At 28.9% G+C, this 22,928-nt stretch overlaps 4 protein-coding genes across 4 annotated transcripts in view; all 4 read left to right on the top strand.

The window, feature by feature from the left end:
- The first annotated feature begins 179 nt into the window (after positions 1 to 179).
- LOC145752416 (uncharacterized) lies at positions 180 to 6,080 on the top strand. Its single transcript, XM_082568703.1, has 10 exons — positions 180 to 310; positions 2,191 to 2,280; positions 2,452 to 2,558; positions 2,836 to 3,000; positions 3,165 to 3,357; positions 3,505 to 3,669; positions 3,835 to 4,027; positions 4,190 to 5,015; positions 5,108 to 5,170; positions 5,273 to 6,080. The coding sequence occupies exons 1-10, from the start codon at positions 241 to 243 to the stop codon at positions 5,855 to 5,857; spliced, it is 2,457 nt and encodes an 818-aa protein (XP_082424829.1). The 5' UTR covers positions 180 to 240; the 3' UTR covers positions 5,858 to 6,080.
- LOC145752425 (GDP-fucose protein O-fucosyltransferase 4-like) lies at positions 348 to 2,166 on the top strand. Its single transcript, XM_082568715.1, has one exon. The coding sequence runs from the start codon at positions 564 to 566 to the stop codon at positions 1,992 to 1,994; it is 1,431 nt and encodes a 476-aa protein (XP_082424841.1). The 5' UTR covers positions 348 to 563; the 3' UTR covers positions 1,995 to 2,166.
- Positions 6,079 to 8,396, top strand: LOC145752436 (mitochondrial ornithine transporter 1-like). The gene is made up of 6 exons (XM_082568727.1): positions 6,079 to 6,203; positions 6,300 to 6,555; positions 6,687 to 6,824; positions 6,971 to 7,143; positions 7,251 to 7,409; positions 7,561 to 8,396. Exons 1-6 carry the CDS (start codon positions 6,155 to 6,157, stop codon positions 7,689 to 7,691), a joined length of 906 nt encoding a protein of 301 aa, XP_082424853.1. The 5' UTR covers positions 6,079 to 6,154; the 3' UTR covers positions 7,692 to 8,396.
- Positions 8,397 to 8,841: 445 nt separating this feature from the next.
- LOC145763906 (E3 ubiquitin-protein ligase MYCBP2-like) overlaps positions 8,842 to 22,928 on the top strand; it is a 34,613-nt gene continuing 20,526 nt past the window's right edge. The window contains exons 1-44 of the mRNA XM_082575461.1: positions 8,842 to 9,076; positions 9,298 to 9,379; positions 9,498 to 9,581; positions 9,782 to 9,901; positions 10,024 to 10,177; positions 10,362 to 10,436; positions 10,614 to 10,750; positions 10,960 to 11,092; positions 11,335 to 11,540; positions 11,737 to 11,892; positions 12,002 to 12,146; positions 12,334 to 12,446; positions 12,581 to 12,746; positions 12,910 to 13,077; positions 13,308 to 13,496; positions 13,646 to 13,853; positions 13,996 to 14,102; positions 14,237 to 14,398; positions 14,502 to 14,602; positions 14,703 to 14,809; positions 14,989 to 15,103; positions 15,388 to 15,528; positions 15,741 to 15,839; positions 16,057 to 16,196; positions 16,382 to 16,472; positions 16,607 to 16,752; positions 16,872 to 16,954; positions 17,160 to 17,376; positions 17,617 to 17,751; positions 17,855 to 18,041; positions 18,125 to 18,422; positions 18,618 to 18,769; positions 19,034 to 19,199; positions 19,582 to 19,733; positions 19,846 to 20,000; positions 20,161 to 20,305; positions 20,444 to 20,581; positions 20,755 to 20,936; positions 21,083 to 21,267; positions 21,340 to 21,516; positions 21,774 to 21,961; positions 22,138 to 22,266; positions 22,441 to 22,648; positions 22,774 to 22,893. Of these exons, the coding sequence (XP_082431587.1) occupies positions 8,916 to 9,076; positions 9,298 to 9,379; positions 9,498 to 9,581; positions 9,782 to 9,901; positions 10,024 to 10,177; positions 10,362 to 10,436; positions 10,614 to 10,750; positions 10,960 to 11,092; positions 11,335 to 11,540; positions 11,737 to 11,892; positions 12,002 to 12,146; positions 12,334 to 12,446; positions 12,581 to 12,746; positions 12,910 to 13,077; positions 13,308 to 13,496; positions 13,646 to 13,853; positions 13,996 to 14,102; positions 14,237 to 14,398; positions 14,502 to 14,602; positions 14,703 to 14,809; positions 14,989 to 15,103; positions 15,388 to 15,528; positions 15,741 to 15,839; positions 16,057 to 16,196; positions 16,382 to 16,472; positions 16,607 to 16,752; positions 16,872 to 16,954; positions 17,160 to 17,376; positions 17,617 to 17,751; positions 17,855 to 18,041; positions 18,125 to 18,422; positions 18,618 to 18,769; positions 19,034 to 19,199; positions 19,582 to 19,733; positions 19,846 to 20,000; positions 20,161 to 20,305; positions 20,444 to 20,581; positions 20,755 to 20,936; positions 21,083 to 21,267; positions 21,340 to 21,516; positions 21,774 to 21,961; positions 22,138 to 22,266; positions 22,441 to 22,648; positions 22,774 to 22,893 (6,523 nt within the window). The 5' untranslated portion in view covers positions 8,842 to 8,915. The remainder of the gene's footprint in view (positions 9,077 to 9,297; positions 9,380 to 9,497; positions 9,582 to 9,781; positions 9,902 to 10,023; positions 10,178 to 10,361; positions 10,437 to 10,613; positions 10,751 to 10,959; positions 11,093 to 11,334; positions 11,541 to 11,736; positions 11,893 to 12,001; positions 12,147 to 12,333; positions 12,447 to 12,580; positions 12,747 to 12,909; positions 13,078 to 13,307; positions 13,497 to 13,645; positions 13,854 to 13,995; positions 14,103 to 14,236; positions 14,399 to 14,501; positions 14,603 to 14,702; positions 14,810 to 14,988; positions 15,104 to 15,387; positions 15,529 to 15,740; positions 15,840 to 16,056; positions 16,197 to 16,381; positions 16,473 to 16,606; positions 16,753 to 16,871; positions 16,955 to 17,159; positions 17,377 to 17,616; positions 17,752 to 17,854; positions 18,042 to 18,124; positions 18,423 to 18,617; positions 18,770 to 19,033; positions 19,200 to 19,581; positions 19,734 to 19,845; positions 20,001 to 20,160; positions 20,306 to 20,443; positions 20,582 to 20,754; positions 20,937 to 21,082; positions 21,268 to 21,339; positions 21,517 to 21,773; positions 21,962 to 22,137; positions 22,267 to 22,440; positions 22,649 to 22,773; positions 22,894 to 22,928) is intronic.

Here is a 22,928-nt window from a genome sequence, read left to right as displayed (position 1 = left end):
TCTCTTCACATTTAAAAAATACGTTATTGATTTTTTTAAAGTGACGGATAGTTTAAAATAAATATTTTTCCTATATTAAAATAAAAAAATTATTTACACATTTTTTTTTCTCACAACACAATAAATAATATATAGAAAAATAACTAAACCGCATGGTGGCAATTTATATAACCTTTCGACTCGGAAGCATGAGAAATTATGTTGACTGTCAATTTAAGATTACTTTAGCTAACTATAGGAATGTTTTCTTCTAATCAAATCAATATTGACAATACTTCATCAACTAGCATAGAATTATTATTAAAAGCAGGTAAGTTTTTATTAAAAAATACGCTTAAATTTCAATTGAACATCGGATTTGAAGTTATGTCTGATAACCATTGAAGTTCCTTGTTTACCCGGAAGTAAACAAGAACGACTTTGAAATTTTAATTTGTTTACATGAATTTGCGATAACACGATTTTAAGGTTGCAAGGTGCAGTTCATTACAATTTTTTGTTAATAAAATATTAATATTATTTTACAAATATACTACTTAGTTTGCTTACTTCTATTGTGCGTTATGTCAAAACGACGAGCAAAAATGCAAAATGACTTTAAAGTAGTTGCCTTTGTTAGCTGTTCATTTTTATTCTCGGTTTTATTTGTAATTGGCACTTTATATTTAACTGCAAACGATAAACAAAGCAATAGCAGGAACCATCATTTAAATCATAAAAGTATGCCAGCAATTTTATGGTGGCAGGATAACTTATTTCCTCATCTGCTGAAGGCACCTAAAGAAACTGATGTGATTACTGTAACTTGCAAACAAAGTGGGCTATCATGTTTATCAACTCAAAATCGAAAGATATTAAATGATGATACCAGATTAATAAGTGTTTTGATTTATGGAACTGATTTTCGAGCATACGAGGCTCCATTACCTCGCAAGGGAAATCACTTATGGGCTTTGTTCCATGAAGAATCACCTCAAAATAATTTTGTGCTAAGTCACAAAGATGCGTTAAATTTGTTTAACTTTTCATCAACATTCAAGAGGAATTCAAATTATCCGATCACAACACAATATATTCCAAGTATTGACTATTTTACATCTCGGCAACCTGTGGGTATAATGCAGAAAAACAACATGAGAAAACAAGGTTTTGCACCTATCATGTATCTTCAATCTCACTGTGATGTACCATCAGATCGTGATCGGTATGTCCAGGAGTTAGGAAAATTTATTGACATAGACTCATATGGGGCTTGTTTAAATAACAAAGATTTTGATAATATAAAACTGATGAATACATCAACAATGGATAATGAAGAACTTTATTCTGTTATAAGTAAATACAAGTTTCATATCGCCTTTGAAAATGCGATATGTGAAGATTATGTAACAGAAAAATTATTTCGCCCTTTGCATCTTGGTTCTGTTCCTATTTATAAAGGTTCTGTCAGTGCAAGAGACTGGTCACCAGATTATAACTCTGTTGTAATGGTTGATGATTTTAAATCACCAGAAGAGTTAGCAAAATTTTTAAAATTCTTAGATGGAAATGACCAGGAATATTTAAAATACCTTGCATTTAAAAACGCCCGATTAAACACTGACTCAGTTTTGTATAAAACTTTAAAACAGCGCCAATGGTTACCTAATAGTTATGGACAAAATCATTTTATCGAAGGCTATGAATGCTACCTATGTGAAGAAATGCATAAACTGCAAAATGATATTCAAAACAGATTATTTATCACTCCTCGAATAGTTTCCCATTCTCATTTAAGTTGCCCAGTACCCAAGCCCTCAGTTGGCACAATAGGTGATGTACCACCTAATGATAATTTACATCGTTGGATTGAGGAATATAGACAAAGTACAGATCAGGCTATAGGGCTTAAGCATATGATAAGAGATAATGTTGGTGATCCAGAATATTTGTGGTCTTATATTGAAAGTTTATATGAAAAGGGGCTTGGTGCAATGCAACATACTGAACTATAATAATTTAAAAAAACTATAATAAAAAAAGAGTTTTAACTGTGTTTTAATTATTTTAATTTTGTGTTTATTTTTTATGTTTTGCGGATTTTATTGTAACTTTATAGTATTGTGTTTTGAAAATTGTTTTATAATTGTTTTTGCAATTTGAAATTTAACTGCCCTAGTTTTATAATGTTGGTTTTGTTTATTTTCTTAGCAAGTACTTCTGAGTCAACAACCCACAATATTGTTAGGTCCAATCAAAAAAATTTGTTTTATCCCCAATCAGAAAATGAGATTGTTGAAGGTAACTGTTAGGTTACTTAGAAATTTTATGTAGAAAACTTATAATTTATGTGTTATTGTAAAAACAATTTGAAGTTGTACATTAAAAAAAAAAAAATAAAAAAATACTAAATAATTGATAATATACCATGCCATACAGATAACTGTTTAAAAAATAAATTCTATTTTTTAGTGGATTTTAGTCAATCAAGTATTAGTAATAGTGGAGTTTGTCACATAATCAATCTTCCACAAGGAATTTATTCTGGTGATGCAACTAATTCGAGTCTGTTCAACAAGGTACTTTACGAAAATAAAGAATAACTAAACATAGTGGTAAATAAAATAATTGTTTATTTTTTAATAAAAAAAACAAAGATAATTTTAGTATTACCGTTGCATATTTTCGCTATTTATTTCCTGTAATGGTGAAAATGGGAAATTTAACACTTTTACACAAAAAATTTACGTAAAAGACATTGTATAAACAGATATAATAATCATTAACACTATATATGTTTTGAAATTTTTTTTTTTATGCAACATATGGCACTAGAGCTTACAAATAATTTAACAGGATGTAACTGAAGTGGAGGGAAGTGTTGATGTGATAGTACAAGATGAGCCCCTAGCTAACAAACTAGCAAATTTGTTGTCCACTGCACCAAAAGATTGGACTGATGAAGGTGTTTTTTCATGGATGCAATATGTGATCAGTCAGTTTAACTTGGACACTGTTAATGTAAGATATGAGAGGTCAAGTGTCTGTAAAATTTAACATAAAAAATCAAATTAGTGTAATACCTAGCTATAACTGGTCTATTATGTTATTTTTAATACTAAAATTGTTTTTAAATGAATTTTATTATGCAAGTAGATTTATGTAACCTTTTTTTAATTGTTTAGTTAAAGAACTTACATATTAATGGACGTGAATTGTGCATGTTCAGTCAATCAGAGTTTGAGGAAAGGATACCTCATGGTGTTGTGTTGTGGGCACATTTACAGTTACTTAATGCTGCTCATAAACATGCTGGTTCTAATTCCACCGACAACCAGTTGCAGTATATATTTCAGAATGAAGAAACAGCACAAACAAGTAAGTTTCTGTGTAGACCTAAAGTAATTCAATATCTAACATACTATATTTTTGTTGCAGAAATTATTAAAGAAAAATAAATAATACAACTGTTTTAAAGTTTTGTGATAAAAGTTATAATAAGAGTTATGTTGTTGGTTTTTTTAGGTTCAATGTCCAATGTTGAAATTGAAAATGTCGATTCACCAAGTTTACCTGTTTTTAAAGACAATGTAGTTATAAATAATCCGGCTAGTCAAACAGAAATACCAAGAAAACGACAAAAAATTGCCAAAACATACACATCATATTCAGATAGCAAGTCTTCTGGTGGTATGTGTTAGTTTGTTTTTAAAAATATTTGGCACAATTAAAAAAAACATAATTTATATTTTTAAAACTTTATTACTGCTTATCATTTTTGTCTTGACTTGAGGACCTAATTTTTTATCTTTCTAATTTTTTTATTAAAACAATTACTTTGCATATATTTTTTAGGTAATTCTTACTACCTTTGGGAATTCCTTCTGGCATTACTTCAAGACCCAGTGACCTGCCCCCAGTATATAAAGTGGGTGGATGTAAACAGAGCAATATTTAAACTTGTAGACTCAAGGATAGTATCTTGGTTATGGGGTCAGCATAAGAAAAAACCAGAAATGAATTATGAGACCATGGGGAGAGCTTTAAGGTTGATAAACAATTTTTTTTTTAAATTTGTATGTCGGAAGTTATATAAAGGTTTGGTAAACCTAGCTTGATTTTTTGCTGTGTATGTATATACCTATATTGATTGTAATTATGGAATTGCGAATAAGACTTTTTTAACTAAAAATGTGTTTTTACAATACAGGTATTATTATCAACGAGGTATTCTGCGCAAAGTTGATGGCCACAGACTGACTTACCAGTATAGAAAACTTCCCAAAAATTTTCACATAATATCAGAAAGTGTTCCTGAATTTGGACCGAAGGAAAAGAAAATACCAATTATACTTGACAATAACAACTGGCCTTGTCCAAGTGGTGAAAGAAATATAATAATGCCAGATGTACCTCCTCTGTCTCAAGGTGCACCTGCTTTGTCAGAAATCGCAAAATCTCTTCAAGGAGGTCATGTCGTTGTTAGGCATGCCCCAAAAATCGAACCAAAAGTGATTCATGTTACTCCAGAGGGGTATGTAACAAGTGTGATGTTAGGTGGTATGTCTATGATGCATAATCCAGTACAACAACAACCGCAACCACAAAAACATTGGATTGAAGTGGATTCCAACACCTTGGAGGACTTGACCCAAAAACATGTTCTTCTTTTAAATGAAAACCAAACCAATAGCAACCAAATGTTGGACAGCCAAAATAAAAGTGAAACTGAAGTCTCTGAGTATGTTGAAAATGATAACCATGTTTTTAGGAAACTAAAACAACATAACCACCCTGATATTACAAATATTACAACAGAAAAGGAAATAAGTTTTCCCCCAAAACAATCTACGAGTAAAATAACATCAAAATCAGGAAAAAATATTGTTTGTGTAATAGAAGATGCTCGCGAGTCAGACCACAGTAAATTGACAACGTCCATTGTTAAAAATAATATCTTGTTGGAAGTAAAAGAACAAAAGAAAAATATAACAATAAGCGGTGGCTCAAAAAGGGTTCATTCCCATCATACATGGGTATGTATTTATTTTATAAAGCTTTTTTAGTAGTTTGTGGTAATTTTTTTACAGTACCAAGGGTTTACCTTAAACATCTTTTTACACTTTAGGTTCCTCAAAAGGGTGATGTGCCTAAAGTTCCAAGTTTTGATCCAATTTCTAATCATAAAAAGGTATGCTGTTTTAAATAAATATAAAAATTGTTTTTCTTATAATGATTATTATTATGTTTCATTTAGTGACTGCAAATTAGTAATTTTTAAAATTTATTTTAGAACTTTGTTTCTGCACCTTCTTCTATGGCAACCCCTGCAAGCATTTTGTTAAAAAAACTGATCAAGAAAAAACAAAATTGTAAATTTATTGCACTGCCCCCAACATCTGTTAAACTATCAAAAAACATTTTGTCTAAACATATGATTGGCACCAAAACAAGTATTTCAAAATCACTTAGCTTTGTGGGAAGTTCCTCAAATCTGCAGCAAAGAAATTTGAATGTAGGAGACAACACCAACATTTTAAATAAAACAGGACTGAAATTTGTTGACAGTTTTGCAACACCAAGCCCAGAAAAACATGTTTTAAACCTTCCTGCATCGACATTAGGTAAAGCTGGTGTGGTTGTACCAAAAGCATGCGATAACTCAAAAGATCCAAGTATATCTTATACAGTGACTGTATCTGGTGATCAAATTATATTAACACCAGATACATCTAACAATGAAGTTGCAGATCAATTTTTAACTGATTCAGCATTGGAAAATACAAATTATTCTATAATTAACACAACTGCAACTGACAGTATCGCCTCACAACCTACTACTATTGTGCAACTTACATTAAGTGACAACAACAATTAAACTATGTTTTTATGCTACTAGTTATTTTAATTTTTTGTCAAATTGCATTTCTATAGTTATTCCAAATTTTTAAAAACAGTTAAGGCTATAATTTGTTGTTGTGCTATACTTAATTTGTTTTTGCATGTTTCATAGTATTTTAATTTTATTAAAAAGTTGTTGTTTAAACACTACCACTACCAGTATAAGTATTCTTTTAAACAGTACATTTTGTTTTTTTTAGGCTTATATATAAATAGGCAATTTTTAATTAATTTAAGGTTGGTGTTATATTAACATCAGCACTAATAGAATCAAATGAACTCAGCCAAAGAATTTATAACCAACTTCGTAGCTGGCAGTGCTGGTATTTTTCAACTAAACTTTATATTTAACATATTGTCAATTACTATAGGACTAAATTTAACATCTACTCTTTCATTTACATTGTTAACTATTTCAGGTGGAACTGCTTGTGTGTATTGTGGCCAGCCTTTAGATACAGTCAAAGTGAAACTACAAACATTCCCTGATTTGTACAAGGGAACATTTGACTGTTTTCGACAAACCCTTAAAACTGATGGAATAGCAGGTTTATATAAAGGTTCTGTACCAGCTTTGGTTTGTAATGTATCCGAGAATGCAGTTTTGTTTGTTGCTCTAAGATATATGCAAAAGTTGGTGGCTTCTGTTCAACACAAACCTCTGGATCAATTGTCGTAAGTCAACAATTATTTTATTACCTGATTTTCTTCAAATCATACAAAAATGCATAACATCTATATTAAATAAACTGCTGAAATAATTATAGGACTTAAACATTCAGCTTATTTATTTTTGTATTATGAAGCAATGTAGAAAATGCCACAGCTGGTAGTTTGAGCTCCATATTCTCATCTCTTGTAGTCTGTCCAACAGAACTTATCAAATGTCGCATGCAAGCCATGAGTGAACTTCAACAAACTGGAAAAGTGAAAACTATGAATATGTATTATAATTTTTTTCAATTTTTTATTAAAAATAAAGTATTTAGTTTAGTATTCCTATATCCCTTTGTTATTTATCAAGTTTTAAAATATGTTTATTTACTTTTAAGCTAACATTTAAAAAGGAAAAACCTACTTGTACTTGCAGAGGACCCTATGGTATTTTAAGAAACATGGTCAAAACTGAGGGCATATTATCACCAATGTCAGGTTTGACCAGTACTTGGGCTAGAGAAATGCCAGGTTATTTTCTGTTTTTCTATGGCTATGAAATTACGAGAGCAATGCTTACTCCCGTCGGCAAAACTAAGGATGACATAGGTAATTCTAATTATATTTTTTAATGTAGATAATTAATACAAAAAAACCTTTCATATAATATTGTTCTTAAACATTAATTTATTTAAACATTTTAATGCTTTTTAAAGGGGTTTTGGGAACAATTTTTGCTGGTGGGACTGCTGGTTTGTTTTTATGGGTGGGGGTTTTTCCGATTGATGTTGTAAAATCTCGCATCCAAGTGCTTTCAGCAGCTGGAAAACAAGTTGGTTTCATTAAAACTTTTTCCCATGTGTTGCGCACAGAAGGTAAAACATTAATGTAATAATTAAATAGATAAAAATTATGTTGAATTTTTTCAAATTAAGTATAGCACATAATTCAACATTATGGTAAAACGCACTTGTTTAAAACGCACTATATTTTGAAATTTGTTTACGTAAAAATATTTATTTATAGGAGTCAGAGCTTTGTACAGTGGTCTTTTGCCTTGCGTAGTTCGAACCTATCCAGCTAACGGTGCTTTGTTTGTTGCCTATGAATGGACTAAAAAGTGGTTTGGAAACACAATCGGATGGAATAGCTTATAATTTTTTAAGGCTTAGAATTGTTTCATGCCATTTAACCTCATAATTATTTTTGTTTAAATAAAATTAATATTTTAAAGTTGATTATCACTTGGTGGAGTTGTTTTCGGGTTGAATTGACCAGTCATTTTAAGAACACTTTTGTGGATAAAATGTATATAATAGTACAATTATGGTTTTAATACTGTATTTATGTTTGAAATCTTTCTTTTAGAATATTGTAAGTTGGATAGTTATCAAATTAGCGCTATTGCTGTTTTCAAGTGGTTTTATATGTAAAACACATTGTCTTTGTTAATTGTTCTATTATTATTTCTATGCAATGAGATAATGTTTTAATAGATTTGGACATAATTGTTTTTTTGTCAACTTCAACTTCATATTGTTTGTCGTGGTGTTTAATTAAGAAAGTGGTGGTGATTTTTTGTTTATTTCCAAACTTGTTTTGCTGTTTGTAATATAAATTTGTACTAGTGCTTTTTTTGAAACAAACTTTATTGTGCTTCGTTTTGATTTGTACATTATAAATTTTTACCTACTGTTAATTGCACCAAAAAAAAACAATTGTTAACTTATTTTTTGTATAACTTCTAATCTGATGCTTTTATCAAAAGTTCTTCTTTTGGTTCCACTGTTTGGTCATTTTCAAATAAATCCTTCGCTTAAGGTAGTTTTGTTTTTATTTAAAAAATGTTATTAATAAATAAGCCAAATGTTTTCAAACCTGAACCTTTATTACACATTCATATTCAGATTTTTCTTAAACTTTGGATTTAATTTAATATTATAAAAATTGAATAAAAAGTAATTACTAACTTCTGTGAAGAGTAGTTGTTGTCAACACCGAGGATAACCTTAATAAAGTTGTTTTGCTTAGTCAGGTGGGTCATTTATTTTCGCTGTAGCGATTACTGAAAGGGAACTCATGAACAAAATAAAAACCCCTCTGAAAAGTAAATCTGTATAAATAAAATGTAAACAGACTTTCAGATAACCACGTGTCCATAGGACGCCGTAACGTATTTTCAACTTATGTATTGAATAAATGGTAAACAACCAATTAGTTATATAGCATACTTTAATATTAAAAATTAAAACTAAATAACGTCTCATAGTTTTTGTTTAGCATTTAATTTAAGCAAACGTATTCAAAGTAAAAAAGTAAAGTGGTTTGAGCATTTAATGTAGTTACGAATGCTTAAATGATTGTCTTATAAGACAATACAAATGTCTGCCGTACAAAATCCAGTGAAGGGGGGCATTCTGGAAAAAAGGTTTTTTAACCTGGTCGTCAGTGCTCCGAACTTATTTGATCAAAACAAAGGCGAGAAAATCAAAGGTGCAAAAGTCCCACCTAGTGGTGAAAAAAGAAAAAGATACTTGGAAAGGTTAGTTTATTTTACTAGGTTATATAATTTTTTTTTGTGTTTAGTTGCATTGTATTTTTTCACTTACAGAATTAAAAACAAGAGCATTTTACAATGCTTGTTTGCTTATATTAATACAATTGTTAATCAATAAATGCTAGTTTTTATGAAATAAATTTAAAAGAGCAATGTTTGCATCAACAAATAAAATTATGTGATATTACCTTTCTTTTTTATTGAAGAGAAAAACCAGTTCCTATTCGACTGAGAGGCAAAAAGAATGCAGAAAAAAATAAAGACAAGCTTACCATTCCAAACCCAGTGGTAAATTTGTTAAATTATATAATTAATTTGTACAGATTATGTTGTTAAAATTTACCCATTGCTCTTCGTTTTTGAATAACTAAAGTTTAAGCAAACCTCTAAACAATATATTTTAAAGGTTGAATCAAAACTATCACCATTAGAAGTTTTAGTGACACCAAATCCTTCCCCATCTATTCTACAATGTAGGGTGGAATATGAGGTAATTACAAGTTTAGATTTTAAAAGTGTTTGTACTGTACAATTTATTGTTAACAGTGTGGCTAACTATTAAACATAAATGCGGCATTGTTTTTAAAAATATTTTTCACTTACTGGAAAAAATGTTTATTGTTTGTGTAATTCGCATTAAACTTTTGATACTGTGTAGCAAATTTTTATTAATGTAATTATGAATATAAGGTTAAAGATGCTGAACAAAATTCAATGCTCATGAAATTAATGTTGGAAGAATTTCAGCAAGATGATAAATTATCGTCTGATGATCAGAGTGAAAATGAAACAACCGTAAAAGTCCCACAGGTCATAAATTTTGTAATATTTATGCATTAGGATATATTTTTTAATGTTTAGGTTTCCTACAACAAATTGTTTAGTCTGCACAACAAATTGTTCATTTATTTAAACAAAGGTTCAATTTTTAGATTCTTGAACTGGGTTTAGCTGGAGTATTTGAGTTGATACAAGAGACAATGTACTCACACAAGAAATTGTGTTGCAAGGCTTTAAAAGCTTTGCTTAACATGTTGCAGGGACTAACATTAAATTCAATGAAAAATGAGTCACAAAAAATTCTGGGTAAAACTGTAAAATAATTAATAATTTATTGTGAAATTGATTAAATTGTAAATTGATCGTAGCTGATCTAAATTATAATTCTATAACTTGCTGAAATTCAATATTATTTGTAAAATACTATTTTCTTTTTTTTAATTAGGTAATTTATATGTTCTATTATTTCATTTTGTTATTTATTTTTCAGAAAAGTTGTTTGAAATTTTACTTGAGCTTGCTGAACTGCGGTTTGATCAAAAAGAAGCGAACCAAGTAGTTTTAGGTACTGGAAATTTACCAAAGGATTTGATTTGCAAATCGAATCATTTTGTTAAAATTTATTTTATTGTGTATAACTAGTAATTAATTAAAATGAAATCAAAAGATTTATGATATTGACTATGCATTTTTATAAAAATATTATTTTCAATAATTTTAAAATATTTAAATTATATTGTAGATGGAAACATACCTTCTTTAGCAAGTTCATGTCTGTTGAGTTTGGCTTGTGCATGGGGTAAAACAGGAAAGTTGTTGTCAGTTATCACCTCTTTTATTGTGGATTGTTCTAATCAACAAGATACTTCAACAATTAAGGTAAAGATTTAGTTTCAAATCAGATTTTACAAATCAGATTTTAGTTTCAAATCAATTTTAGTTTCAAATCAGATTTTACATTATAATCAATTACATAATAATTTATACGCCTGGCTTTTAATAATGATGATCTTGTGTAAAAGAAAATTTACAAAAATAGCGAAGTTTTAACTATTTATTTTTTTACAATGTTGGTTTAATGAATTCAGGTACCAACAATATTTATAAACCTGCAACATTCCGTAATGGCTGCGATTTTAAAGTCATCTTACCTACCTTCACCACTACAAATTGGGATCAATAAATCTTGTTTATTTCAATCATGGAACATTGATTTTGACAGTAAGTATTATTGAATTAGTGATTTTATTTTTTTTAATAAAATTTGTATATTCTTGAGAACATTAATAGGTATTTTCCTATTATTAGGACGATAATTGAAGTAAAATTTAAAGATTAATATAAAATATTTGTATTTATCAATTAATTTTTTATTTTTAAATTTAAACTATTTTAATGTATTTAATGCACTTAAAAAATAAATAGCATGCAGTTTTTATTTCTTTTTTTTTGTAAAATTTTAGATTTTAAACCAGAGATTGATCTAATTTCGCTTCAATGTGATGGAACTTATCTGTTTGCTTTATTTACTGATTCAACTTTATATAAAATTGGAACTGGATACAATTTAACCTGCCAAGGAGTTATTTATTGTCAAAATAAGCTTGTTGATTTACAAGGAAGTTCAAAAATGTCTGTTAACTTGCCTACCCAACTGTTTTATTTTAATGTAAGTGAGATTTTAGAGTAGTTTTAATGGCACTTTCTCTTATTTTATTCTAAAATATTTCAGTCCCAATTTGGTTTAATAATATCTGTAATTTTGTGACCTTCATTTTTGTTTGCTTTTTAATGTTAAAGGTCTCTTTTCTGTAAATTAACTTACTTAAAATTTATATTTGCATATTAAATGGTCTCAATTTTAGGGTTTACTCTTTGTAATGACATCTGATGAATGCTTGTATGTGATCGACAAAGACACCTTAACATTAACCTTATACTGTCATATCAGAGGCTCACCTGGAGCTGTGTGGTTTTGTGATAGAGAGGGTATGTGTTCTATTACACCAGGATTGCACCAGGTATTTTTATATTTAAAATAAAAATATTTAATTTTTGCAATTTGTTTAATTTTTTTTTTATATTTAATTTTTGCAAACTTATTTTTTGAAAGTATTTTTTTAATCATAGAAATTATATCAAATGAACTTCTACAAAGTAAAGGAGAAGGGATTGAGTATAAGGAAACCATCAGTGGTTGTAAACCCCACCAAGAAACATTTAATTGTAATTGGCAAAGCCCTTGACTTTAACCCTGTTTATAACAACTCCCAAGGTAAATCTGTTGTTTAAGATCGTCTGGATCTGCCAAAAAGTTTTGGCTTAATATTTAATTGATGGCGATAGAACTTTGTATAAAACTTTACAAGAAGTTATCTTTGCAAAGTCAAGAAACTAATAAAAAATCACACAAATAATAAAAAATGTTTTAGAACATTTCAAAAAACTATTGTTTTTTGCAGACAAAGAGAGTGAATTACAGCATGTGACAATCGGAAAAGATTTTTCACTTTCTCGAAACGAAAAAGGTCAAGTTTTCTATGCTGGAAAACCTGAATCTTTAGGATTAAATAAGGTAATTAATTATTGTTGTTTAGCCTAGAACAAACAAGTAAAAAATTTGAAATGTATGTAAAATTTTGAATCTAGTCTACACATACTTCCGAATTTAAAAATATTTTGTTATTATAAAATTTATTTTTCTTTTAGGCTCGATGCAAAAAAGTTCCTGAAATTCTTCCACTTCCAAACTTAAGCAGCAAAATAGTTTGTTGCTCAGCAGCACCAGATGGTGGTCATGGTTTGTTGGTGGCTTCGACAGGCGAGGTATATTTCCTTGGAACTCCGCGAAGGGGAGAGGATGGTGAAGCTATCAGTAAGATAATAGGAATTTTTTTAAAACAAAGCCAAATTTTATTAAAGTTTTTTAATGATTAATGGATTTTTTCATATTTTTTAAATTATTTATGTATAACTTAAACAAAAAAACTTGTTTTTGTTTTTTTTACTTTAACAAACTAATTGTTTTTTGATTCAAGTTAAAAATCGGCGTCAACCAACTCCTCAAAAAGTAAAGATAATGAAGTGCATGGAAGGAAAGCATGTTGTTAAATGTTATTGTAATGTTGGAACCAGTGCTCTTATAACTGATGATGGAAAGTTGTATTTATTTGGGAAAGATTCAACACAGGCTGACGCAAAAACTGGTTTGTTTTATTCTTGTTCGCTTCTTGTTTTTTTTCTAAAATTTACTTGGTATCTAAACCATATTTCTTTCACTATTTCAAGTTTGTATTTTTTTATTAAATACTATTTATTTATTTTGTCTCAAATCTTCCATAAAACATAAAAAATGAAATATATAATAGTAAAAGCCGTTTTGTTATTAAATGCGGCATATTAAAAAAATTAATAATAATTCCTTGTTTTTTTGCAGGTTTAGTTTCTTCATTATCAGATGTTCATGTTGAACAAGTAGGGTTGGGTAAAGCCCACATAGTGGTGTTATCAAGAGATGGTAGGGTATGGACGGCTGGGGTAAATAACAAGGGTCAATGTGGGAGAATACAGGAAGGTGTTCTTCCTATTGCTCAGAGAATTGCAGAGGTTGAACTTGAAAAAGATGGTAATATTTTTTTTTAATTAATTTTAATTTTCATCCTAATTTAAAACTGTTAGAATTTTTAATTAAGATTTCAAGTTAAAAATTGATTAAGATTTCAAGGTAAAAATTTTTGCAATCAAGATTTGTTTAAATAAATTTAAATATTTTAGTGTCAATGCCCGAGGACAAATCAATGGATGACATTCCTCTTGTTGGGATGTCCGGTTCTTCTGATCTTGCATCTGGTGCCCCCGTGTGTTCACCTGATAAACACAAGTGGCACAAAGAAGTGTGCATGATTTGTGCAGTGTGTTTGGAATGCACAGGGTATGGGTCAAACTGTGTGAACAGCTCATCTGCTGATAGAAACCCAAGAATGTAAACATTTTATTATTTTTAAAAAGATAAAACAATTTGATTTCAGGGTGTTGTTCAAATAAATGAAGCTGTGTTTATTTTATAATAATAGAACCTTAAAAATATTTAATTAACTGGTTCTAAAATGATGTTTTTAATACAGGCCATGTGGTTGTGGTGCAGGATGGTCAGGATGTGAGGAATGTGGTTGTTGTAGAACTTGTGCTGGAGAGGCAGATATTGTCAACGAAGATGATGGGAAAAGAAAGGGTGATGACTTTTAATTTTGTCACTCTAATTTATTAATAATTCGTTTTTTTGTAAGTTGTTTTTTGAAAGATTTAAAACTTTGTTTAATAGATTTATTATGAAATTTATTCAAACAACTTGTTTTTTTTGTTAAGCGAAAGAAAATAATGACAATAACTTGTTGTTAGATCGCGATCGATTTCCATTTTTGGACTTGGATTTTCCACCAGGAGCTGATCCTTCATCTCCAATTTTAAACAAACTAGCTGTGTTTTTTCAAGTTAAAAAATCTTTGCCCAATGATAAAGGAAATAAAGGTAGGCCTATTTAGTTTTTAGGCATGCTTAATTGTATCTTGACTATTAGAGTTTTAAACATAACTATTTATGTAAAAATAAACTTTGTTGTTTAATGTTTCAGCTCCGAGCAAGTCAGATATATTGAAGGAGGCAAACAAGATGGCATTGCTTCCACTTTTGCAAATCAAATTTGGAACGGAAGGAAAATGTAAACCTATCCAGGTACCTCAACTTTTTATTTGAAATCTATTAAAAGATTAACAGTTATTAAACGTATGGAAATTTCTAAAATGAATTTTTCAACATATAAATGTTATCCTAGATATCATGTGGTGCTCATCATACAGTGGTTTTAATGGATAACGGATCAGTTTATGTGTTTGGTCAAAATAGTCATGGACAACTTGGACTTGGTGATACAGTTAACAGGTACATTTCTTTTTATTTATTTTTATATTTAGTTGACATTTTTTTTTGTAAAAAAATTTAAAACCAAGTCAAAAATGTTTTAAGCTACTGATGACAAAGGTTTTTTAGACTGTAAAGTCGACTTTCTTACACCATATATATAAAGTTTAATAAAATTATAAAATTAACTTTTTTTTTAGAAATCAATCTGTATTGCTGTACCTAAATACAAAAATTAAACAAATAAGTACTGGCAGCCTCCATTCTGTATTTCTAGCTGAAGATGGACTTGTTTATGGTTGCGGAAACAATAGAGTAAGTTAAAAGTTTGAACATCAGTTAAGTTGTATTTCAATTCATTTAAATGGGTATTTTTAATGGTAAATTTTTGTTTATTTTTAAATTTTGTAATTAAGTCATGACAATTTAAAAACTATGACATGTTTTGAACAATTAAATTGTTTTTATTTTTTTTCTATTTGCATCATTTTATGAATGTTTAATAAATTGTTTTAAAATAACACAGAAATTAAAAAAAGGCCTAACACAGAAATTAAGAAACCAGCTAAATGCTAACCTGACGTTTTTGTTGTTATTAGCTTGGTCAGTTGGGTCAACAATCGATAAAAGATTTTCTTACTCCAATCCAAATGACAAAAATTCAACAAAATGGACCAAATTTTCCGAGAGCTTTATGGATAAACTCTTGTCAAACTTCAACTTTTATTAAATATGAAGAGGTTTAAAAATAACACAGATTATTTTTAAATATTTAAAAATAAAAATATTGAAAATACTAGTTAGTTCTATAAACTTTATGTACAAATTATTTTAAAATACTACATGTTTAATTATTTTTAATTAGCATCTATATCGTGCTTTTGAAGTAATACTGAAACTCTTTGAACTTGAATATTATTAATATTAAGTAACTTATATTGCTTCTGCGCAGGTTTTGCTTGATGTAAGTCAACTTAAAAAGGCAAAAATATTTGGCAACACTCAATTTGTTGGAATTCATTACGCTCTTAATAATCGGAAATTTAACCAGGTAAAATTGTTGTTACATTTTATCAATCTCATTCCATAACAGTTGTGTAATTTAGCCTTTGAAATGCTGTTTAGCTCAAATTTATTTATTTTTCTTGTGGCTTTAAATACCTAAAACCTTAAATTTTTGCAAAGTTTGCTATTTTTATTCGCTTTAATCAACTTTATTTTAAAAGTTAGTCAAAACCCTTTTTTGAGCAATTTTTTTTTTATTTTAGGATGATGACGAAACTAAATCAAATCTACTGTTCATTGACGTACAAAAAGCAACTTGCAAGCATTTTGACTCGGCTGATAATATTGAGATTGATTTGAATGAACAAATATGTTTGGATGTATCCCATGATATATTATGGAGGTTAGTGTGTGTTTTTTAATCCAAGAGAAAAATTTTTTAATAACGTTGTTTTTTTTTGTATACCAACATTTAAATTGTCTACTTTTTTATGTTTAAATAATTACAAAAACTTGTATTATAACCCTTGTTATATTTAGTATCTGACTATATATCTTAGTATTTACTTTTTTAACTGTTTTATTTAGTTTAAAACCGTCGAAAATGAAACTGTTGAGCTACATGTTATGTGGTTACAAAACCAACAACAAGGATAACCACTTACCCCTTTCACCAGGGGTATATTTCTTTGAACACATCTTTTGAAATAAACAAATTAAAAAATATTCACTTGTATTATGCTTAGATTATTATTACCTTATTTAATGCTCGGGAATATCAGTATTTAAACGTAAAACTTTGGTATTTTTCAGCTCGCAGTATCTTTGTGTTCTGGTGAAATTATTACAAGGCAACAAGCAGGTTTAAATCTTCTTTCATGTCTTAATGCTCTGGTAACTGAATGTCCAAATGGAATGAATAATAAAGAAAAAGATGAGACAGTAAATGGAACTAACTTGTAAGTATTAAGTTATCTAAATTAAAAATAAGTTTTTAAGTTTAATGAATTATTTTAAAATTACAAAATTTCAAAATTTGTTTTTTTTAGTACAAATATCGATTTAATTGAATTTCTAGATCGTCTTCACAAAGTCCAGTAAAAACAACTAATTCTCAACCACATGCTATAGATGAATACAACACTGTCAATCGATTTAAAAGTAGGCACTTTTCACTCTTTTAATGTTTAAAAATTTTATTTATTATATTGACATGAGTTGGGTAGGGTTATTCAAATATAATTTGAATATAAATATAAAACTGGCTAGCGTTATAACACAGTTCTTAAGAAAATGCATTTAAAATGCTTAAATGTGACATTAAAAAATATATCCACAATTTTTTTAAATTTTTTCTTCTGTTTAGGTCACGGTGGTGGTTGGGGCTACTCTGTTCATTCCATTGAGGCAATTCGCTTTATGTCAGACAATGATATCATGTTAGGTGGAGTTGGGGTGTTTGGGGGGAGAGGAGAGTACTCGGTGGTGGTGTGTGTGTATGAGGATGTTGGGGAAACGGAGGTTCAGGGGGAAGGGGAGTTGTTGGTGGAAACTGAGAAGACATCGTATGAGTGTGGATTTAGGTTTGTTTAAATTAACTCAAGTTTCTCCTCATTGACTTTTTCTGGTATAAAATCATGTTTTAAAATTTAGTATTACATTAATACAATTAAACTGAAATAATTTTTTATGAATACAAAATATTTATTGTGTAGTTATTTTTTTTTGACTCAAATTGGGCATGCTTGTCACCAGAAATTATTGTATCACAGTTTTGTTTTACATTTGTTTTTTGGATTTGTGAATTATCTTGCAATTTATAGGGAGAAATACCACTGTACATTTGATGAACCCATCTCAGTCAGTGCAGGACGCTGGTACACTGTAACTGCTAAAGTGTGTGGTCCTTCTAGTGATTGTGGCTCACATGGAGAACAAACTATTCTAACCAATGACAAGTGGGTATTTGTAATACTATATTTTCTTAATATGAAGTAAGTTATGCAAATTTTTGTTGTAAGTAAATTAAATATACAAAACTTTTTTTTTTGAAATGTTTAGCATCAAATTTACTTTCCGGCGCTCTAAGAAGTCAAACAACGGGACAGATGTATCAGCAGGACAGATACCTGAGTTACTTTACTGCCTACCTAAAGTCAACCCACCCACTGAAGTTAAACCTGAGGTCTTGTCACAAGAAATGTCTGTACAAATGTTACCTAGAAGTTTCTACATGTCATTTTCAGAGGTATATTATTTATTTTCTTTAGTAGAATTTTATTATGGAATGACTATTTTTTAGCAGAAATAATTTTCTGGTGTTTTTTTTAGGAATCTTTTGAATCTTTAACATTTTTAATTGAATGGACCAAAACTTCTCTTTTCACCAAACTAAGTAAAAACCCATCTTGCCAGGAGAGTTCATCACAACAAAAAATATCTTTTGACGAAGATAACTCCTCCATATCAATCTACCACTTATGTTATGTTTTCACTGCTTGTTTGCATCTGTTGAGGGTCACTATTGCCCAAAATAATGGCAAATACTCGACAGCATTTAACATACGCTGTATTACTTTAATTGAAACTATTTTGACAGATGGGGAGTTAGATTCTGCTTTAAAAGATGGTAAATATAGATTTAATATCAAAATTAATATTTTTGTTTTTTCTGTTTATAAAAAAAGTACAATGCTAAAATCTATGCTTCTATAAAAATTTTTAAAAAATTTCTCTGCAAGCAAGTATTTAAAGCATAGAATAAATATATCTTATTTGTTGTTCCTAGATAAATTTAATTTAAAAAATTTTTGCTGTCTTTCAGCTGTTCCCAAATATGATCGTGAGTTATTGGATAGTTCTTATGCAGTGGTGTGTGAATGTCATCAGATTATAGTTGAGTGCATGAGTGTTTTGCATTCAACTCCACCTAAAAGATGGGACTTTTTGAACCAAGTGCTAGAAAGATACAACATGGTTACTATTTTTTTATAAAAAATAATACTATAAAATAATGATTATTTTAAAACTAAGGTAAACTAATGATGTAAGTGTCTTATGTTACCTTTTCATGATTTTGTTTAAAAAATTTTTTTTATTATTGTCACTCATTTTAAATTTTTATGTGCAATCCCTTTTTATATTTAGAATTATTTTATACCGAAGTGTAATCTGACAGCGAATTTTGGTTAATATTAAAAAAGTGTTTATACTATTTATCAATATTTTTTATTTATTAAGGCTTCTTTGACTGAAAAACCTCACAAAGCAAGAATGTTAGTTTGCGTTTTGGATTCTTTATGTCGACCTTCATTTAACTTTGTTGATTGCTTGCCACTGTTCCCCAGAACTTACAGTAATCTAACAAGTATAACATCTGCTACCCAATCTCCTTCCTTAGATAAATGTAAGAATAATTTTCAACTTTTTTTTGTATATGTTTTTATCCTCGATGTGGGAAAGTCGAATGTGCGACTTAAACATAGAGTAACATAAGTTACTCCGACCCAGTCTCGAGTTGCCTGTGGCAGTTTGGGATATTATAGAGACTATAATTGCCCGGTAATTATGCTGCTGATTAAGTGCTGGCTCAGCAGGAGTTCATATCGTTTATAGTGCCTTACTCAAGGGCGCTACAGCATGAGATTAGTGGGGATTGAACCCACGACCTTATGTGTGGTGTAGCAAGAGTTCTTACCACTACACCACGCTGCCGGTTGAATTTATATATGCAAGTTACTAACATTTTTTTATAATTGTATTTACCATGTTATGTTTTTTTGCAACAGTGTCATGTGCTAGTTCTCCATCTACACCTCATACTGGAGGATTCTATGAAGTTACTTTAATGTTGGTTGAAATAATTTGTGAACCTGCCAGAAATATTGTTGCAACTGAAACTTCCTCAAAAAATAAAAATATTTTTGGTTTTGTTGATTCTGTAAGTAAACTGTTAAATTTATTCCAAATTAGCATTTTTGAAATTTTTGTTTGTTTTTTAACTTATCGTCTCAGAAAGTTTGTAAAATTAAAATATTTATATCTTTTGTTAGTCCAAATCATTGCTGTTAACTCCTGAAGATAGCTTAGTACAAAGTACTTGTAAACTTCTTGCAAGTCTTACAACTGATCTATCCTACAGAGCATCTGATCCAAAGTTTTTGTTGTGTGGCAACGATAAACTAAATGCCAATAGTTTGACAAATCGGTTAGTAACAAATTGAATTTAACAATTTCAAATGATAATTCTTAATACTAATGTTAATATCAACCATTGTTTCCATCAAATTACAAAAGCTTGTTTGTGTTTTGCTTTTTATACATTATAATGATAGTGGGTATATAATTTTAAGTTCTGTTTTTTACAGATTTGAACAAGTACCATGTAGTGAGAATGGGTCAGCAGAAGGGTTGTACTTTAGTGTGGACAGAGATGGGGTAAATATTATGGGGTTAGGGGTGAGTGGAACTGGAAAGGGTAGTCACAAATATGAAGTAGAAGTTCTCAAACTTGTAAATTTCATTTTCTTTACATTTTTAATAACTTAATTATGTAATAACATTGTAAAATATTTTGTAAATTTTTAAAAAATTACCTAATGTTATACTTAACAAAACATTATTTAACAAAAGTTTAAACTGTTTTTACAGAAAAAGGATTTACAGCAAAATGATGGTGAGAATTGGAAAACAGTCAACATTGTGAAAGCTGAATCAAATGTAGATGAAAGTAATCAGGATTCAAATCAAGTTATCAACATCAAATTTAATAAACCGATTAATGTTAAGGTACAATAAGTATTTGCATAATGTTTTAACGTTTATTTATGTAGTTTATCTGTATTTAAAATGACCTTTTTAAGGTTTTAAAAACTAAAAAACTTTACTTAAACATATGTATCTAAGTCTATTTTTTAGTTAAGCTTTTTAATTGAAATTTTGTTTTGTTTGGTGAATTTTAGAAAAATGAGTTGTACAAGATAGTTTTGTTACATGATGGAGATAAATGTTACATGTTACAAGAACCAGGCAAGTCTACATCACATGGTAGTGATGGAACTCTGTTTGATTTTACTCACAATTTAACTTACAACAACAAACCTGCTTCTATCAAGTCACAGATCTCATCTCTGCTATATCAAAGGCAAATATGAAATTTTTTTTTTTTTCTAATATAATAAATCGAAATTTTGAAAAAGAGTTACTTTAAGTATAGTATATTCACAGTGAAATAAAATAACAAAAATTAAAAAAATTTACACTTATTTAAGTACTGTTAAAAACACATAGGTCATCATATGCTGATGAATTGCCTGCATCACCAACTAACAAGTGGATAGGAACTGCCACGACGCCAATGTCAGCTTCACAAACTTACCAACATCATGTTTTGAACATATTATCTTATGTTGTGGAGTGCGCTATTGAAATATTCCATACCGTGTCAAAGAAAAATCTTGCGTCAAAGGTTAAAGGTAAGAAGGAAACAACTTTAGATTTGTTGTTTTTTTTTTGCAAATTTTAATCTGACATACCTTTTATTACAGTTGATGGATACAATACAGAAAAACATATAAATAATAATCAAAAACCAAATACAAGTAGTTCACCAGATGTTATTACATGTGAACATAACAACAAAGAAACGATTCAAATCATGGCCAAAAAAGTTTTGAATTGTCATCTTATTTCTTTTCTATTACCTGAATTGTTTTCGAACATTGGTAAGTGCTTAATAAATATTGTTTTTACCTATCTGTTAATGTGTAAAAATGTTCTGTTTTTTTTTTAAATTCAGATAAGCATCATTAAAACAAAAGTTTGCTAATTGTAGTTAACTTATAGTATAAAATTTAAACAGATATAAAATTCTACTTTCTTTGTAAAAAAAACGTAGTAAAAAAAGAGTTATTCTGAAACTAGTGGTTTATGCAGCATTTTTCATGCTTAATTAAAATAAAATATTACTTGTATTTACCAGGGGTTTTAATTCGAAAGAACCCACTATGTGCAGTGGAAGTTATGGACCTTATAAGAGATTTACTTCATCCCCTAATTAACATACAACAACTTGCTTACCCTAACATCGAGGATAAATCACCCAAGTGCCACAGTGTGGTAATAGAGAGTGAGCATCCTTATAAACCTGCTACTGTGAAGCGATATAAGGTGACTTTTTTTAGATTTTAAAATTTAAAAAAATATTTTGATGTTATTATAAATTATAGTTAATTATAATTACTTTCTTTATTTCTTTGTTAAAAGTTTTTACATATTTTTTTTTAATAGTTAACCTTGTTTTAAAATTTTTATTATTTTTTTAATAATAAACTATTTTAATTTAGGCCACTTTTCCACCAACAGTAAAGTGGATGGTTGTTAACTTTTCATCAAAATGTCAAACTGTCCAAGTTGAAGATTTCTTGCAATTATTTTTGGTTCAATCAAAACAAGAAAAAAACATGGAAGATGAGGTTTGTACAATACCAACCTGGTTTAAAACTGTTGTTTAAATATCATTTATATTTAAAAAAAAATGTCATTTATATTTATAAATTTATAAACTTATGTTTATAAATATCCTCAAAACACAAACTATAAAATTTTTTGTTGAGTTCTATGTTTAAGGGATAAAATTAATTATTTAGGAAAATAATGTTGAAAATGAGCCAGCAAAAAAGAAAAAGTTATTGTATCCTATCCTGAAAAAAATGCACGAAGATCGAAATTGGCCTCAAAATGCATTATTACTACCTGGTTGTGAGCTTTTGTTTTCACTTGAAACTGCTTCAGATTATACAAACAGCAAAGAACAAAAACCCTTTGCTTTTTATGGTTTTAAATGCACTGTAACAGGTATAAATTCAATTAAACTAACATGTAAAATGGAACATGTTATTATTTATATTTTACCTTAAGGTTAAAAAATGTTTTTTTAGTGACGCTTTGTTTACTGAACGATTATTTTAATATCTTTTTAGGGTTTGAAAGTTTGTCATCAGCATCGAGTAATGATGGATCAAGGTTGGTGAGCAAACTTATTAATATTGCTGGAATGTGTTCAGTTAATCTCATGAACATTCATCATGAATTGTGGATTGGTAAATACGATTTTAAATAAATAATAAAAGGAATG

The sequence above is a fragment of the Corella eumyota genome, chromosome 1 (genome assembly GCF_963082875.1).
Source record: "Corella eumyota chromosome 1, kaCorEumy4.1, whole genome shotgun sequence".
Lineage (NCBI taxonomy): Eukaryota > Metazoa > Chordata > Ascidiacea > Phlebobranchia > Corellidae > Corella > Corella eumyota.
This window is presented reverse-complemented; position numbering and strand designations above follow the sequence as displayed.

Coding starts and splice junctions, on each gene's coding strand:
- LOC145752416 (XM_082568703.1), top strand. CDS start 241: ATGTTTTCTTCTAATCAAATCAATATTGACAATACTTCATCAACTAGC. Junction 3,001..3,164: donor TTAACTTGGACACTGTTAAT/GTAAGATATGAG, acceptor TTAATTGTTTAG/TTAAAGAACTTACATATTAA. Junction 4,028..4,189: donor ACCATGGGGAGAGCTTTAAG/GTTGATAAACAA, acceptor TTTACAATACAG/GTATTATTATCAACGAGGTA.
- LOC145752425 (XM_082568715.1), top strand. CDS start 564: ATGTCAAAACGACGAGCAAAAATGCAAAATGACTTTAAAGTAGTTGCC.
- LOC145752436 (XM_082568727.1), top strand. CDS start 6,155: ATGAACTCAGCCAAAGAATTTATAACCAACTTCGTAGCTGGCAGTGCT. Junction 6,204..6,299: donor CTTCGTAGCTGGCAGTGCTG/GTATTTTTCAAC, acceptor TAACTATTTCAG/GTGGAACTGCTTGTGTGTAT. Junction 7,410..7,560: donor CCATGTGTTGCGCACAGAAG/GTAAAACATTAA, acceptor ATTTATTTATAG/GAGTCAGAGCTTTGTACAGT.